Source organism: Lagopus muta, chromosome 4 (genome assembly GCF_023343835.1).
Source record: "Lagopus muta isolate bLagMut1 chromosome 4, bLagMut1 primary, whole genome shotgun sequence".
NCBI classification, from domain to species: domain Eukaryota; kingdom Metazoa; phylum Chordata; class Aves; order Galliformes; family Phasianidae; genus Lagopus; species Lagopus muta.
Window position 1 is genome coordinate 62,325,127 of NC_064436.1, and position 19,228 is coordinate 62,344,354.

Here is a 19,228-nt window from a genome sequence, read left to right on the forward strand (position 1 = left end):
ACCTTTTATTTGACTGTCAGTTTAACCAAATGTCTCAACTTTTAGGTTTATGACATGGATTTCCTGTGTGAAAAGGAAGAAGTTTAATATATTCCCTAGTCTTCTTTTCAACTTTAGCACAAGCCAACCAGACAGAAACAGAAGTCAATGGCCAAAGGTTCTTTTGATCCCAGATAAAAGAATGTTAAAAAAAAAAAAAACACCCTACACTTTTCTAAAACATTAAGAAATCACTAATCCTAATAACATTATCTTGCAGTCACTAACTCAGTCTCAAAACATAGATACCTCTAAATAATAAACATCAAAAAATCTCACATGACTTATCTCAGAAATGAGAACTTTTTCTGCTGGACATTCAGAAGACAAGAGTTACTGCTTGATCATTCACCAATAAGCCTTTCTTCATCCCCTGTATTTTTTACAAAGGGGAGTGAGAGCGGTGTGGTGGAGCTCAGCTGCCTACTGATGTGAAACCACCACACAATGAAGGCGATGAGACTGTTGCCTGTGTCAGCTCTAAAATGCCTATCCTCGAACAGTATTGAACTCAACAATATTTAAGTCATGCAATTTTGTTTGTAATGCATACTTTTACTGCTGGGCCAGGAGCAACATCATCCATTACATGTGCACAAATATTAATGATCTTCAGCAGATGAGAAAAGAGCTGTTCTACCAAAGTAACAAGAGTTCGATCTGCCAGAGCTGGCCACGGTTCCTCCTGCTTTGCAGCTCCTTGGTTTGAATCTTCTTCAGCACTCCAAGGGTTCTTTAAACACTTGGGTGCACTTGCTGTAACAGGAATCAGATCAGTTAAAGAAAATAAATTTTGCAATTAAGAATGTTTATCATCTTTAAGAATAGATATTCAAACAGAAAAAGAGCTTATTTCAAAAATAGCAGTATGAGCACAGTTTTAAACAGATTAAAAAAAAGATAGCTCTTTATATCCAGCTTGCAATAAACATACTGGACTTTCCCCTAAGCAAATTAGGGCAAATTTACAACTTTGAGGTAGTATCTAAATGGCCTGCCTTAGCTGAGAGTAGTGAAATCTAAGCAAATAGAATTCCTCTTTAAAAAAAGTTATAAAACTTCCTCTATCAAGGAAGAAGAGAATTAAGGTCAAGAGCCATGTTAGTGCTAAAAAAAAAAAAAGAAAAAAGAAAAATCAAAGCAAGCAAACAAAAAAAGAAAACAAGAAAAGGCAGAACTACAGCTCACTAGAAGTAGCTTCTTGTCTACTAGGACTGATATTCTGAAGTGGCTGTTTCCAAGAGCACTTACATGACTTTTCCATGCTGTCTCATAATAAATCTATCAGAAAGCAATATAATAGTAGAACTAAACAGCAATTTAGCTATTTAGCAAAAGAAGTATCAAAACTACACTGGTTTCAATTTGTTTGCTAAAACTGAAAGAAACATTTATAAACCAACAAATAAATGGCAAAATATTTGTCAGTTGCATGAGCCCTGGATTAGTTTTTCTCTGGAGAGCTCTCTCCTCCAAAAGCAGCATAGGAAAAACCCAAGATGCACATGCCAGATCTAACTAACCTAACATGCCTTGCCCTTCCACACAACAGAAAAAAGAAGGAATCTCATGAGGTCACTTGTTCATTCCACAGCTTAAAAGCAGAGTTAGTTACACATATATGAATCTTAACATGTTTTGAATTTACTTTCAAAGACTGTTTCACCTCCGGAAACTTTTACAGAACTTCAATATTCTTACAAGAACACCTGAAAATGCTTAGTAAGCAGCTGAAGTGCTTACCCTTACATGATTAATGGAGTAAAAATGTTTTCATTGTCTTTGCTATGTTGCTGCTTTCATAAATACATGTGAATGCATATTTAGTCATTTAAAAATACAAGACATATTTTTGAGTGTCCTTAAGGAATTATGTTCTTAGAAGACACCTCCAATTTATTAAGATACTCATTTTTTGATACATTTTTTAAGTGCACACAATCTGATTGCTATCAATGAAGCTATAAGCAACGGCAAACTAGTCAAGAGAACCCTGAGGAATCCTTTAATATTTTTTAAAAATTACTCTAAACCTAAAAACGCATAAAGCTCTTACAACGTAAAAGAGGTCTTACAAAACACAAGTAGAACTTTCAACTTCTAGAACAAACAGAGGAATGGGAAGAGATGATGACCAGATCCCAGTTCGCATTTTGGTTTTCATGGCTGCAGAAATCAATCCACACTTCTAGCTAGCAAATGTGGATGAAATTCAGCTGTTCAGAAGAAAAAAGCCTACTGTCCAGAAGTGTTTCAAACTTCATGAGTGCAAAATTCTGTCTCTACTTCTTCTCCTCAATCTTCCCAGTATTTTGCCCAAGAGGGAAAGATAAAGATGTTCTGATGCTAATAGTAAAAATGATGGGTTACTTCTTTTTTTCCTTACCCGCAAGCAAGTTTCCAGTCAAAATCAAAGCATCTTGATGAGCAGAAAGGTCCAAAGGGAACCATGTTGATGAAAGAAGAGAGAGGACCATCCCGGCCATTCCAACAGTGCAGCCCTTCTGAGTGTCATCTGAAGGACTTGTCTGGGAAACACTAGAGGTACAATTTTAGAATGTCATGATTTCTTTTTTGAGAAGCCTCAAGAACACTAACAGTTAAATTAAACCACTACTCCTAAAAAAAAAAAAAAAAATCAGTACTAAAGAACAACACATTTAACACTTGAATATGAGTTTAAAAAAAAAACATCTACAGCAGAGACCTGAAAATATTTTGTATTCTTGAAGAGCTTTTTATTTATTTATTAAAAAATAGCAAGTATCAAAGGTGCTAGTGACATCTACTGAACAACAGATGAATTCAATATTTACTTGCTATATGCTATGGTTTAGAACTATCTCCAGTTAAAAGGATTGAAAATATGCAAAGTAGGGACAGGAGATGTAAGCTACTGCATAAAATTTTTTTTGCTACCTAGCAAAGTAGGAAGAATTTAGGCCATTGTAATAATAAAATCATCCAGCCATCAACCCATCTCCACCAGGCCCACTAAACCACGCCACTCAGTGCCACATGAACGTATTTCTTTAACATCTTCACAGTTGGTGACTCCTCCACCTCCCTGGGCAGCCTGTTCCAATGCCCCACTACTCTTTCTGAGAAGAAATTTTTCCTTATATCCAACCTGAACCTCCCCTGGAGCAACTTAAAATCATTTCCTCTTGTCCTACCACTTTTACCCAGGAGAAAAACTGACTCCCACCTCATTACAACCTCGTTTTCAGGCACTAATGGAGTGATAACATCATCCCTGAGCCTCTTTTTCTCTAAGCAAAACAATCCCAGTTCCCTTAGCTGCTCCCCATAAGACATGCTCCAACCCTTTACCACCTTCACTTGACCCTCTTTGGATACACTCTGGGCCTCAATGTCTTTTTTGTGTAGCAAGGGGCCCAAAATGGGAACACAATACTCAAGGTGTGGCCATCCCCACACAGAGTACAGAGGGACAATCACTTCCCCCTTCCTGCTGGCTACACTGCTGTTAGCCTTCTTAGCTATGTGGGAACACTGAAGGCTCATGTCCAGCCAGGTGTCAACAAGCATTCTCAGATCCTTTTCCTCTGTGCAGTTTTCCAGCCACTTAGCCCCAAGCCTGTAGCACTGCACAGGGTTGTGGCCAAAGTGCAGGATCCAGCAAAACAAACATTTAGACCTGTACAAGACTACAGCTTTATTTCAGGAAAAGACCTTATGTCACCTCTGCATAAAGGGTCTCTTTGAAGATCATTTCTTTTTAAATTCAAAAGTCTTTTAATCTAGTCTTTCAGGTTTAGCATAATTAGAACAATTTCAGAAAATAAAATTTACAATAAGCTTTTTTTTTTTTTTTTTTTTTTACAAAACTACACTAGGAATTACAGTGCAGTTCATTTAAAAATGTATTTTAATATATACTTAATATGATAATATATTTAATATCATATCTTTTAATATGCAGATGTTGTTTACTTTACATACAGATTAGAAACCATAATTCGTACAATGCTGAATTTTACACAGGAATGCAGCAGTTCCAATGGCTGTTAAACCATAAAAATTTCAAGACTTCGAAAGACAGAAAAGAATTTCTGTAAAAACTCTCGTGTCTCACATAAGAGGTCCAAATTTGCAATCTTACTTTCCAGTACGATAAATGCTCACATCATGCAACGAAAATAAAATCCAAATTAATACGAACATAGGTTCAAAACTCGTAAAGAAAGGATCAGAGCAAAGGGTAGAGGTTATGTCACTGCATCAGCTATGAATGCTTGGTGCATCTTAAATATAGGTTTTTTAAGCTATGTAGAACAGAAAACGTCGTTGCAAGTCTGCAAAAATAAGGAAGGAATATTCAAAACAAAGCAAACTAGGTTAAAAGTTGAAAGGATAAAAAAATAGAGTGCTAAAATTCTAAGCAGCTTGGATGAGAAACATTAAGAAGACCCATACAGACATACATTATTAGATAACCAACTCAGCTCCTAAAAGCGCTGTGCATTAATTTTGTTTCTTGGCTAAACACTGATCACATACCAATGCATTTCACTTGTTATAACAATTTATAGAACTAGACCCGCAGTCTAGTCATCTAAGACAAAAGACATCTTGTAGAGCACATACCAAACATGACACACTTATACCCAGAATGGGAATTGGAAAGACTTGAGGACAAGCAAAGGGAGTATTATTTAAAAAGAAAAAAAAAATTGTAATTAAGCTTCAGGATACATAAGAGTTAAATAAGAGTAGAAATGCCTCCTAAGAGTCATACAAAGAAATGCAAAACATATTTTTAGCAAGTATGCATACTAACCTAAATACGAAGGTACTATAACCTACTGAAGAAATACTTGTAAGTATACTTGCCCTGGTCTCAGCTGGGATAGTGCATGACCTGACCATTCTTATAAAAGGAGACAACTAAATGCACAACTCCACAAACTGGGCACCAGGTTAATTGGAGGCAGTAGAACTGCTAACACTTAGTACCAGCTCTCCAAAATTTTAACAAAATCATCAACAGTGATGAAGAAAGTAAATATGTGCACATCTTCAGTAGCTAGTTTTACGGCTCATGTGGCACAGCTCACTGACAGAGGCAATAGTGAACAACTTCATACAGAAGAGCAGCTCCTAAGATGAGCTTAACAGTAAATATCTAAACTGGAACATTTGATACCCAAGGGAGAGTACTATTTTTTCATATGCATTAATTTTAGAAGCATGAATACTGGATGAAGAACATACCCACAGTGCCATCCCACAGTCCAGGTGCAGACTGGAAAGGTTGTGGAGAGAAGACACAAAGCTTCACAGCAGCCAAACTGAAAAGTCAAAACCAAGCATGAATCACTGGAAGTGTCAGCAACAACAAAATACCTTAAAAGTGAGAATTCAATACATTGTTATTGCCACAATACCAAAGCTGCAGATACATATACACTGGAGTTTTTAAAAAACAAAAAAAAAGTCAACCGTTATAGCGACTCAGAAAACTCACTGTAAGTGATCTTGTAGTGGATATTGTCAATGCATGGGAAATTGCAGCAACAACCCTTGAAAGATTGTTTTCCATAGTGACATCTGTTGGACTTTGCAGCATATTGTAACCTCTGTATGTTCTGAAATAAAAATATTTATAGTACTAAAACGCACACTTAACGCTCAAACATACCTTAATAAAAAATGGTCATGGCCTAAGTTACTATTGCAGGTTTTATAGACAGCTTGTTCAAATGTATTAAGAAATACAAAGTATGAGAACATTCTAAATACCAGCTAATTCTATTTTCATATTTAGTTTATTAACCAAATTTCTTTGTTAGCTAGCAGAAACACAAGACCAACTCAGCATTTAACTATGCTTCAGAAATCCTCACTAGTTCAGCATAAATCTCTGCTACTCTTAGCACTCATCTAACATTTCTGCATGCTCACACACTGCTGTAGAGAATGTGCACCTCACAAAGCCCCACTGTTTCAAAAATGCAACATATGAACCCTGAGTTATATGAGCAAGATTATATATTGAAAAGGTACATAGTTAAAAACTTCTACAACTGATAGAAGCAAAGAGGTTTCATATTCATACAGCTCAGGCTGTCTTTAAAGACTGAGGAGCAAACTTTAAAGTCTAGTTGGCAGCAAAAACACAGCAACAAGACTCCACTATCAAAATTAGGATTTATACACAAGACAGTCACTTGATGCTTAGAGCTATAAGCCCAGATTAACATATCTGAAGAACACAACTAGCTGGCAACAGTGCACTTATGCAATTGAATAGACAAATAGAGTGACCTTGGGATGAAGAGAAGGAAGCTCATCACAGAATGACAACTCACTACAACTAATGCACAAACATATCACTAGAAACTCACACACCAGTTTGTCCTTTAAACCTCAGCCTGTTTCCATGGAGCCTAAAACTACCATAGATGCTTTTACAATTTTGATTAAGAATGCATAAGCAGGATTTAAATATGATTTTAGGCATTATGAATTGAAATGTATCCACATTTTAAAGCGAGACAAGCCACACAACATACCGAGTGATAGTGCTCACTGCAAAGTGAGATGGAGGCTGTGTTTCATGCATTAGTAGTTTCAGATAGACGTTGCTTTGGTCCCTTGCTACTGCCACAACTGGATCAGCTTGTCCTTGATCACAGTTATAAAATAGCTTTGGAACAAGCCTTGACAAAATTGCCCAGAAGAAAAATATTTAGAAATCATGTAAAACACAATTCAGAAAGCTGCACATCCTAATCAAACTGTAAATTAAAATAGTTACTCATTGGACTGTTACACTGAATTCATCTTTACACAACTCGTCTCTACTGCGATTAAAGAAAGAAAATGAATGTTCTACACACACGGTGGCTTAAAAATATGTATGTCTTTTCAATAGGATCTCTACCATACAGATTATAACAACCACTTATCTGAAGTACTCCTCTGTCAGCATTCTTGAATTGAAATAAACTAACTACCAACTAATTGTTACTGTTTGGTGCCTCTGGACAGTGAATGCAGCTGTAGCAGCATAGAGACTGCAGCCACTTTTTAACAAGTTTTAAACAAAAAGCATGAAAACTTTAAAATATGCTACACAGAAACCATGTTTGCAAGTTAGGATGACCCAAAAGAACTGTTTCACTTTAAGTCCATCAGCTACTGTGAGGATACTAAACAAATCACTCCTCCACACAAAGTTTTAAGCAGAAAATTAAACTGAAAGTGATCCCCAAAACATGATTATCGTTAAATGTAACTGTAATGCTAATAAAAGCAAAACAAACTTCTCTGATCATTTAGAATGATGCATGCTCCAGATACAATTAAGCTGCATTTGTCTCTTCTGCTTTACTTAAATAAAAACGTAACAACACTATGAGGTTATTTTACTTCTTATGTCCACAATGAAAATGTTCATAAACTATTGTTTGAAATACCTACATACCTCATTAATGAAGCTGCAGCAACATGTCGTACTCTTGGATCTTCATCTCCAAGCAAACAGATTACAACATCACTGAGCACCCTCTCCTGAAGTTTTAGTAGCTATAGAATAAATTAGTACAGTGAAGTAAATGGAACACTTTCATCATTTGACCAGAATGCTAAAAGAGTAATAAGTGAGATTTCTTTTGTTATACAAGTCCATGAAATAATCTTTACGCTAAATTGCAAAAAATATTATTTAAATACAGAAATGCAGGAAGGTTTTTAATTTTAAAAACAAGCAAAACCACAAACAGATCAGAGAACACGAAGATACTGGTATCTCAGTAGCACAATATCTTCCCAATTGTTGTGTCAGAACATGAGTCTAACACATACAAAACATTTATCTATCAGTACTGACCAAATTTAAACACGAAATACCAAAATTCCACTGGTATTTTAATCCAGAAACAAAACATACTGATTGAATAATTTACTTACACCAGTATAATGATGAACACCTTTGTGCAAGCTGTCAGTTTTTCCTTCCAAAAAGCTGACTAGCCTATGATAAAAAACAATTTAAGATATATTAGCTAACATTGTAGGTTATTAATCTATCTTCAGTGCTGTGGGCATTTGGTTTATATGCTTATTTTTGAAAAAACAGCTGCAGAGAAAACCTGATAAGTACACACACGATTGGTTGGCTTTAGAAAAGGAAGGTTACTTGCTGAACTACTATCTGGCTAGTGCAACAGAAGAATTACATTTCCCTAATAAAAACCTTTATTTACCCTTTAAAACTGTATCAGACAGTTTTGAAAAGATGGTAACACGTTCCCAACATCACTGTTTCAAGACACCTTTAGATAAACAGATTAAACTAAAATCTCCCATACAGTATTATTAATCCCAGTAACTTGAATAAAAGGAATTCGGATATTTGTTACACAAATGATTGGTCTGAACTAGTTTTATGGAACTCAAATTTTTCAGAAGGAAAAGCTCTCCACTGCTGTTCCAGCATCCTGTGTACAGCATCTTTGCTGTTACAAAGCTTGTGGAAAATATAAACACTTACCGAAAATCCACCTCTGCAAGTGTTTCCAGAAGTTCTGTCCTCACTAGCCAGTATGAGCTGTTCTTCAGCGTAAGAAGGTCAACAATTAATTGTAAGCCTAGTTCACTATAACTGCTACTACACAAGCTCATGATGCAATGCTGAAAAGAAAAAAACAACTTTCAGTTATACTACAGAAAAGTTTTTCTAAATTCAATTGTGCTTGACTACCAACATCTGTTTTATTTAACATACACTGAAAAGTTATTGCTTAAGAGCTAGCAGAAAAGGCACCAGTGGTAGCTACTTGGGAAGGCTAACCCCATGAAAACTTCTAAAACCTGCTGCTGAATTTAAACTCCTAAGAGGAATCCAAGCTTCAGAGGACGCCCATCCAAATAAGGGAGCTTAAGAACACTTAATATTATCTATTCAAAAACAACCTCAGATAGTTTCCCTGGGATATTTCAGCTGGTTCTGATTTCCAGATTTTGAACAAGTCCTGCTTCCTCATTTTAATGACTGCTCAACAATATGAATGTGTGACCTTTTCCAAAAGTTATAGAACTTTAAAAAGTCTGAGTCTCATTTTACTACACAAAAGCATACTTTCTCATTTGAGGATTAGCAACTCAAAATGCTTCTCAATATTTGTGCTAAACGGTATGTAGTCAGTCTGCCCTATGTACTGAGAGTAAGAAGTCATAACTGACTAGTGTAAGTTGTCTGAACTGAGCAATATCTACTGAAACCTTCTAAAATCAAACTAAATCACAAATCAAACCACTACATATAAATAGTGAGATCATGAAACAGTCGCTTAAAGGGATGGCATTATTCCAGTAGATGGAAAATCCCTCAGATGCGCCACAGATCCCTCTTATCTCATAAAATCATCATTTCATCCAACAAATATCTACGTCACACTAAAAGCCACACTGTCTCACTGACGCCTAAGCTGTAATTCAGTCACACTATGCCTTTCACTGGTGTATTAATTTCCTTTGGTCTCCATTTTGTCTTCACTCTCCTATTTTTTTGAGTATTTTTAAAAATTTCTCAAGGAAATATCACTCTGCTATTTAACAGGACAATTTTCAATGATTTTATTACAGAAATAAAATTTTCAGATTGTAACCTGAACTCATAAATTCAGCTATCATTTCTATTTTAACAATTGCCTGAAGGATCTATCACCCATTTTACAGCAATTATTTTTTTAAGATCTGTCTCAGTTTCATTTTTATTTTTTAATTATATCAAAAAACAATGATTATTTTCCTTGTCATTACTCTCATTTATTCTTTGATTTCCAAACAGAATAATCCAGGTGACAGACATTTGTACTTCCCTGCCAAGCCCAAGTAATCTTTATACTTAACGCGCTTGCCCTATGCTGATTAACTTCACATTACAGCTCATACCTGTACATTTTTCATTACCCAAGATACTGTCTTTATACTATTACATGATCTACCAACATTATTATTTTCTAGTTGTTTGTTCCTCTGTGTTTATGCCTGAAATCCACGTTTTCTAGAACCAACTTACTGAGGAAGAGATCTTCTCAGCTCCACGTTCACATACCTGAGAATAGTGGATCCTAGACAGCAAATAATGTCCCTGTGGTCTGCATGGTAATGCAAATAGATAATTACTTCTGCTTACCCTCACAGCTGTACAAGCCAGCTTGCATGTAACAGAGGACTCATCTTTCAGTGTTTTCTGTAATAGAGGTATGCAGTCTACCAAGGAAAAGAGATTTCCTAACAAAAAAGAATTCAGAATAATGAAACAAAAGAATGTTTTGGCTACAGAAAAGAAGAGATGCACTTTAAAAAAAAAAAAAAAAAAAAAGTTACCTGTTGAGCTTCTGACATTTACTAGCCATTTCTCCACATCAAAGCGTGATTTAAGTAGAATAGAATTGATAATTGTTCCACAGAGAATAGCAGTAGCTCCTCTAATCTGGGGATCTCCATGGTCAATGTAGTTCAGAATATCTGATACATACTGCTCCTCTAGGAAAACAAGTTACAACTACTTTATTTTAAAGATACTTGTCTTAAATTCAACTGATCCCTAAAAATGTTTCAGTGGAGGTACTGACTATATGGATCAACACCAGCATATTTTCTTAGTAAACCTTTCTTTGGTCTAACTTACACAGATCTCTTAAACGTATTAAACATATTAATCATACCACTCATACCAACTACTATATCTAAAACCACTGGTCAATCACATCAGAGAATCATAGACTGGCTTGGGTGGGACCTTAAGGCCCAACCAGTTCCAATTTCCTACTATGGACAGGGTTGATACCCATTAGATCAGATCACCCAGGGCCCACCTGTCCAGCCTGGCATCGAACACCTCCGAAGATGGGGCGTCCACAGCTTCTCCGTGCAGCCCGTGCCAGTGCTTCACCACCCTCTGAGTAAAAAATTTCCCCTAATATCTAATCTAAATCTGATGTTGTATTGCAATCAAAACCAAAATTCTATGGGGAATCTAAGAAAATGTTCTGGTCAACACCCCAGTTTTACCACTATCAGCAGCGAAACAGCTGAATTCTCCAAGTCTGTGTTGACTATACTGTATAATTTTTAAGATCACATTTTATTATTCATAAAAACTAATCTAATGAGAAATAAGCAACTTTTATGTAGAAGTTGTATTAAAATAACTTTTACTCGTCTGAGTTAATACAAACTGATGCAACATTTGGATTTAAAGAGTTTTCAATACAGATGCTGCCTCACTTATTTGAAAACCCAAACATATTATTAAAAAAGATCTGAACTACAACATACCATAATCTTCTCCCATTGCTTCCAGGGGTATTTTATACAATTTGCTGAAGAATGACTCGGGATGAAGGGCAACAGCTGCTCCAACACAACTTACTGCCAAGGCTTTTACACTGACTCTCACATCTCTATCTGGAACTAAAGCTAGTAAAAGAAAAATAAAATGTTGAAAAGCTTCCTAATTTGTTTTCTAAATTAATTAATAACTCTTTATAATATAAATAGCTTATAGTCTGAATAAAACAGAAAAAGATATTGAGGCCAGAGCAAGTACTTCCAGCTTATTAGCGGTAGCAAGCAATTATTTATTTACTTATTGGGAGGAGGAAGAAGACAGTATAATAAATAATGACAGTAACCCCTCACTTCTAGGCTCACTTCCTTCACTGCTGAGAACGCAGCTGCTATGTTGCCTTTCCAGGAGTGGTACATTAGCAGAGCAGTTAACAAGTAATAGTTTAGAAAAAGAACAGACAGACTTGAAATGCTCACTTCAGTCATAATTACATACACACATGTACTTGTGACAGACTTCCCAGAGGAAAAAACTAAAACAAGTGTGTGTATCGTACAGGCTTCTCAGAAAAAGCCTGTATGGACATTTTCAAGAAAGGTAAATGACTCCTCTTTCGACCCACGCAAGCCTCTTCTAGCAATTGCTTGCTCTCAAAGAGGTTTTACCTTTCACTGTCATATATATTAAAAAAAAAAAAAAGAAAAAAAGGCCACACTAGCATACACAAAGGCATCTAGGTGTTAGAAGCGAGAAAAAGGTTGAAATTGGAGTTCCAGCTAGGTCTTTGAAAACCTTAGCCCAGTTCTCTGCTTTCTTATACTGAAATCACTTAATTCCTGGAGGTACATTTCCCAAGCATAAGTAGGGACAATCATATTACTACCTTGGATTATTTTTTAAAACAAACAGACAAACATCCCTGAATGAAAACACAGCTAGCAGATAAAGCTAAAAAAAGAGATACTACCTATCTTGATTTATGTATCACAAATTAAGCGATACAAACAAACTATTGTAAAAATATTAGAACTATGGTCTTTTAAACTTGTTTTTAGGAGTTTCTGTAGAATGGACTGTGACTGAGAAAATTATTTCTTTAGCTTTTAGGTACTGATGGTTTTTGAGACAAAAAACTGAGCACCTAACTATCAACTGAAATCACATACTGATTATTTGGTTGTTTTGCCAGGTGCACACCACCTATAAACTGATGGCCCCACAAAAAGGTGCAAAGATGCAACAGCCCCTTAGGTTTCTCTCTCAAGAGTTTATAAATGATAGATATAATTAAGTATTAGACAAGCAAATTACAGCAACACTTTGTACATCAAATAATTCAAAATGGGACTCACTATAAAAATTGTGTATGTTTAAGTGTTTCTAGGTTTCTCTTCAGTCTAGCATGAGCATCTAAATCAGAACCATTATGAGTCTAGAGAAACTTACCTCCTTTCTCCCCAGTAAGTAGAAAAGAGGCTGACAGAAGTCTAACACAATGTACTAAAGGCGCAGAATTTCCATCAGTGTAGTGACCTATGTCTCCTTTTACCCTGGAGGGCTGTTGAAGGCAAATCACAAGATTTATGGAGATAAAATTTAATTTTTTATTTAAATAAAACATTAAGCACAACATGATTTAGAAGTACAGCACACTCCCAAAATTTCAGAGCTTATACTATGAAATACATTTAATACATATTCCAAAAAAAACCCTTTTAAACTTAATGCTTTCGACAAGCTTGTCTCAAGGATCAGAGTTTAATATAGTTTAATTTTAATTATAGAAATTACTCAAGACTTGTATTGATAAGCTACTTTTTGATACCATACAACGATCTTTGGAAACTCTGTATGAGAAGCAATTCATCCTTAAGTTGTTTCCAAAGAACACCAACAACTTTCTGCAGTTTTACACTTACACAGTAGCCCAAGTTAATCTAAGCTCTGCCTGTCACAAACCTAGCTCCTCTTGTCCCAGCTCAGAACAAGACCCAACACTAAAGTCAAAACACAAAGAAGGAGATAGCCACCAGTCAGAACTACACGAGCATCTCTGCTGAAAGAGAGGCTACAGTAAGGCATAGGTAACTTCTGAGATCAGTTATGTATGCAGCTAGCAGCAAAAATATTTCAGGTAATTGGTGTATACTGTTAGTGTGCAGACAAAAGAGGTTTCTATTCTCAGGAGCTTAAGTATGAGACCTGTTATGGTTTTGCTCATGGCTGCATTCAAGATTAACACTTGCGTGTTCATCTTACATTAAATACTACGACTCAGATTTATTATTTTATGTTTTTTACTTTGACTCATAATGAAGTATCCTACATATACAAGCTACCCATGCTCATCACTGATTTACATGATCACAAACTTTTTTTTTTAAACTTAGTTGCTTTATATTTTAAACAAGACTACTTTTCTCACCTTATTTTCATGATCAATAGGTTCCACTGCATCTTCTTTTGATGGAAATCTGTCAACGCTGCTATCAGAAGGCTGCCTGCTATGGCTCATGGTTTTCAACAGGTGAGGCTGCTGAAGAGCTTTAGAAAAAGGCAATTCATTAAATACCATTTTAGATGTAAATTAAAAACACTTGGATTGAGCTTATTTATAAAACACGAAAAATAAATTAGCAATGATCAAAACAAGTTATTCATTAGAAGCATTTAAAGTTCATTTTGATCTGGCTGTTCATTTTTCACATTCGTTTCAGTGAGTCTTCAGCCTCTAAAAACAGCAGGTTCACCTGTAACATCTATCCTAAAGATATTTCTATTTTTTTTTTTCCTTTTATTTATCAACATACCAATAGAAGAACTCCTGAAAGACTCTGATGAATCATCCTGGAGAATATTTGCAGCTTCATCTTCCTCATCCTGCAGCTGTCCAATTTGCATTCCAGAATACTGTCCTTCAGCACCCTCCAAAACCTACGGAGTATAAAGACAGTACTTACAATGGCTTAGTTTAACACACAGTAATAAGGTTTAAATATGCAGTGTTAGTAATCGAGAAATAATGTGAAAGCAAATGTGAGCCTGATACATTAGTGTACAGTTACGTGCAGGCCCCAAAGCAGATCCCCTCCCTACTCCAACGTTTGAGTTACAATAGGATCATTACATCTAATAGTCTTCTGGTCAAGTCAAGAACTTGGATGTTAGCACTGAGAAAGCTAAACGTGTAAGCAAGTACCTTTTTCCACAACCCTCTCTGCCTCCTTATTCTAAACACAGTTGTCCCTCTGATTTACTAGCTACAAACCACAACTAACAGCTTCACTGTCACAATTTGAACTTTACCTTGCTGTCAAACTCTCCATAACCTCACCTGTCTTGAATACACAAAAATCAAACTCAGGATTCAATATGTAGTGAAAACTAAACAAAAAAAGACAAATGAGTCTGAATATAATTTTATTCCCTCACTCTAAATCAGAGTGCTAAAATCGACACATCTGAAAAGGATTTTAATCCTTTAAACCAATGCAGTTTGTGGACAGTAGTTTGGGGAAAGTAATCATAAGAGACAAAAAACTAAAAACATAACAAAAGACAGTAAAAAAAAGTCATGATCAGAAAAACAATATACTTCTTTGGTTACCTCCTGATCTTACAAGCACCTGGAAATCATTACTTGAAAGGCCCACACACAGGTAAAGGGGATGCCATTTAAGTCTGTCAGTTAGATTAAAAAATATGTATATATGTATTTGTCATTAGTTATTAAATATTATGCAAACTGATATACAGAACAGTGGAAAGAATTTGCAAGATGCACAAGTTGTCAATTCATCAACAAATCTAACTTGCCAATTGTGAGATGTCTTCTCACTTTGACCTTTTACTGCCTAAGTTTTATTCAGAGAGTGCAATTACCATCACTCTTTTCGATCACATTTGCAGGAGTAATTGCTTGTCAAAACTGTAAACTTACTATTTTACTAGGTATTAGACTATTAATCTTCCAAAGATGCTACCAGTGAACCTAAGTCGAAAGTTCGGAAACTTGAGGGGCAAACAAACCAAAAACCCACAACCCTGAAGAAATTTCATGTTATCCCCCTAACTCATTTTCTTTTCTAGCTCCAAATAATTATATTTTTGCTATTTTATTTACAGCCTCATAATACACTTGCCTAATAGATTGATTTCACACCATACCTATACTGTATGCATACTTCAGCTATTTATTAAATACTTAATTGCTGCATTAGTAAATCATGCAACATACATCCAGGAGAATAGAAAGAACAAAAATGCTTTGTGTTGTCAAGTGAAAAAGCAGAAGCAAAAGACAGTGTGAAGCATTAGGTTCCAAAAATATTCCTCTAGCATTCCAAATTCTGTTCACCCTTTAACACTTCCGTTAGTCCTTCTGCATCAAAACAATTATTAATGGATCTACACAAACTGAAGTTTATGTTAAGAGAACATATTTCCTTCAATATTCACATTCTTCCAGTGAGTGGAAAACCGCTGATGCTTGCCTTCTTACAACCTACACACTGAACAGATTGCTGATAGCTTCTTATTTTTTAATTATTGCTGAATTGAAAGTGTTAAAAGGAGGTCAAGCTCTCCAATAGGGGTGCGAGCTGCTGACCTTTCCATTGTTATTTGTTGTGGATGGAAAAGTAGAAGACGAGTAAGTAGAGGAATCCAAGTCTGGGCCCTCCATGGAAGAGCTCTGAGATATGTCAGGACCCTCAGTAGAAGGGGATCCCCCCTCTGCCCGTTGCACACTTACAATTTCAGAACTGTCCGAAGGGGTTACAGCAGAGTCTGGACCTTCAGTAGTAGTCTGAGAGCTATCACTAATTGGTGAGGAAGCCTGTGTACCATCATTCAAGTCCATAGTGGGATCTGACTGGACAGCACTGATCTGGCTAGAGCTTCGACTAAGCACATCATCATCTTCCCCTTCAGTAGCTGTACTTGTCAAATCACAGCTTGACAGGTCTACAGAGTCTGACTGCAACGTATGTTGAGAACGTGGCTGTTCAGTAATGATATCGTGTCCAGTAGGATCAGCAGCTGAACTCCCTACTGACCCAGCTGTTGATACACCCGATGAAGAAGCTAGTTCACTCGTTATCTCGCCTTTCACAGAAGCTGCAAAACAGAGATTTTTGAATCAATCGTTTTATTCTTTAAATGGACACTTTAATATTATGTCCTACATTACTACAGTAGAGAGGTAATCATCTCCAAGGCATCTCCTCCCTCACCTTTATTTCACTACATCTATATCAGTACCTCAATGATGCTTAAAAAAAAAAAAAATAGGCAGTCAACTTCATTATGTAAGTATATATTTCATACCAAAGAGCATTTAAGGTTATGACATCCTCTGAGTGCCAATCCACTTAGCAGTTATCATAACAGACTTCTATATTTTATGTACCCACAGTAAAAGAAATGCTTTATTATAAAGTAACACGGGTTGGCAGCAACACTAGAATGAATGTTTACTACCTGCAAATGATGCAGCGCTGACATCTGATCGGGTTTCAGCATCATCTTCCAAACCTTCCTCTTCACCAAGAAGTATTTTACCTGGGAAGTAACAGAAGAAAGAGGTCTACAGTTTTTCAGAGTCAACTGGAAATGGTTATGAAATGATTAACAGTTGAAGATACTTAAAAGTTTATTACAAATATTGTTTTCAAAGCTATGACAGGCAACAAATGGAAAAAAGAAAGGAATGAAGAAAGCAAAGATCCAACCCCTCACTATCTTTCTTCAGGTAAGAAACAGCAATGAAGAAACACAGCTAAGCAATTCTACTGAATGGTCTAACTACTCAGGAACCACTTATATCTTTATTTATTCTAGTTTATTTTTGTGGACTGTGCTTAAAATCCCACTAACTTCTTCAAGTATGTCACCTTACTAAGGCATCTGGATGTCTGCCCTCAACTCAGAGGGACAATAAGCACCACAAATAATAAAATAGCCTCTTTCTTAATGGCTATTAAAATCATCAGTCAAAGGCTACTCCCAGGTTGGAGCCTGAAATTCCAATGATGAAAGAAGTGAAAATGCTCAGGGGAAGAAGCACAAGACAACATAAGTGGGAAAGAGTGATGAAATATGGACAAAATCCATTAAGGTCCAGGAGCCACTAAGGCAAAAATCTTTAGTGAGGCTTTTGCCACAGGAAGAACGAGAATCACTTACAGCCTAACACAACCATCTTACAGTTCCTTTACTCACAGTTTAAAGTCTATTTTAAATAGAGGCAGTGGAGAGAGAAAGATACCTGCAGATGCTCATTGCCTGGGAGTAAAACAGAGATTCAGCTCTACTGAAAAGAGAGAACAACTGAAGCCATCCTTCTGCATCTTGCAAGCCATTTGCTCAGAGGTATTCATGACAACTGGTAAGACATAAGCCTGTTTTGCACTTTAGAATAAATTTCACCAGCAGTCCAAGATTTACTATGCAAGATATCAATGTTCTGACAACTGCAGGTGAATGGTTTTATATTTCATATAACTAATCAGTGGAAAAAAGCATTAATAGACTTTTGTACTCATTTCTCTATCGCAACTGCACAACTCTATCTTCCTCCACAAAAGTATGTTTTATGCCATTCAAACCTAAGGCAGAAAGGTAACACGAAATTTTTGTGCATGTTCTGTGCAAAACAACACAGCAATTATTGAGAACTGCTCATTCCCACAAGAATGGGTAAAACTGCACAAGGAATTCCCAACCCCAAGCAGGAAAGATAGCACATCATTCTCTACTCTTTCCAAAATTCAAATCCATTTCACTGAAACAAACCAGAGTTTTCTTCTGTTTTCTACAGCTGATCACCTTTAAAAGGGTGTGAAAGAAGAAGGACATTGAAAAACACCGATTGGGCATATTACATTTTGTATGTTTACATCACTTTATAGAACAAGCCATAGGAAAATGTTCCTCTGAAATAAATAAATAAATTAAAACCGGTTAGGATACAGAACATATTCTTCCATTTAAAAATGAGTTTTCAGCCTTCTTTCCAAATAATTTTCTAAGGTTGAAACAAACAAGCCGTCATAGGCCAGCTGCTCCAAAATAAAGATGTTCTGAAGCACTATAATTGAAAATATATGGCACAGATGAGTTCCAACATGAGGGTCACAGATCTCTGTAGATCAGTTTCATTTTAAACATACGAAAGAATATTATAGCTAGAGATGTTTCACCTATGGCTAGCAGCTCAACTCTAGTACTGTATATGTCATTAAAATGCAAAACGACTTCAAGAAAGAGGATAATCTCACTTCTTCCCTTCTTCCTATAATGAAGAGTGGTAGGAAATGAACAGTTCAGAATTTAAGATTAAAGCTGTACAAAATGCAAAACCTGAACAGATATCTTTAAATTCACTTATACCATTTTCTACACCACAAAACAACATTTGCATCTTGATATTAAAACAGGATAAAATAATGGCTCAGCTGTGTTCGCCAGCAAAGTGAAAGGTTACTGTTTTAACAAGTTAATTGAATTCACACTATTAGTATTAAATCTCCACCGAAGACTACAAGTTCAAAGTATCAACATCACAATTCTACCATCTTTTAAAAGTTATATGCATTGTTATTCTGATTTGTTGCATTCTGTCTCACCTTAGGATGCTGCAGCAATACCTACATCCCGAGCAGCTTTTCATTCACTCTGTTGTTTCCAAACAAGTGCTCATTGATGCAGTGATAAATATTATACCTCATTCTCTACCGAGCTCTACCCTCTATTTCATATTGAGGTATCTTGTTAGAGCAATAAAGATGGAAGGACACATTTGAAGAAAAAAATTAAGCTAGTTGCTAGAGCAGTCCTTTGAGTCTGTTTAATCCTGTT

At 35.9% G+C, this 19,228-nt stretch overlaps 1 protein-coding gene across 4 annotated transcripts in view; it reads right to left on the reverse strand.

Annotated features, from left to right (window-relative positions):
- Positions 1–19,228, reverse strand: part of HTT (huntingtin) — a 79,108-nt gene that overhangs the window by 43,780 nt on the left and 16,100 nt on the right. For 2 of the 4 annotated variants that reach the window (XR_007376226.1, XM_048941340.1), the window contains exons 11-26: positions 16,850–16,930; positions 15,978–16,486; positions 14,179–14,302; positions 13,794–13,912; positions 12,815–12,926; positions 11,356–11,496; positions 10,402–10,560; positions 10,208–10,305; positions 8,561–8,700; positions 7,978–8,041; positions 7,493–7,593; positions 6,579–6,725; positions 5,531–5,651; positions 5,278–5,354; positions 2,426–2,577; positions 593–795 (exon numbers count right to left, since the gene is read on the reverse strand). Coding sequence is in view for 3 of the 4 variants with exons in the window: in XM_048941340.1 (XP_048797297.1) it covers positions 593–795; positions 2,426–2,577; positions 5,278–5,354; positions 5,531–5,651; positions 6,579–6,725; positions 7,493–7,593; positions 7,978–8,041; positions 8,561–8,700; positions 10,208–10,305; positions 10,402–10,560; positions 11,356–11,496; positions 12,815–12,926; positions 13,794–13,912; positions 14,179–14,302; positions 15,978–16,486; positions 16,850–16,930 (2,348 nt within the window). In the remaining variant the exon portion in view is untranslated. The remainder of the gene's footprint in view (positions 1–592; positions 796–2,425; positions 2,578–5,277; positions 5,355–5,530; positions 5,652–6,578; positions 6,726–7,492; positions 7,594–7,977; positions 8,042–8,560; positions 8,701–10,207; positions 10,306–10,401; positions 10,561–11,355; positions 11,497–12,814; positions 12,927–13,793; positions 13,913–14,178; positions 14,303–15,977; positions 16,487–16,849; positions 16,931–19,228) is intronic. The other 2 variants (XM_048941342.1, XM_048941341.1) reach the window with 1 other exon arrangement.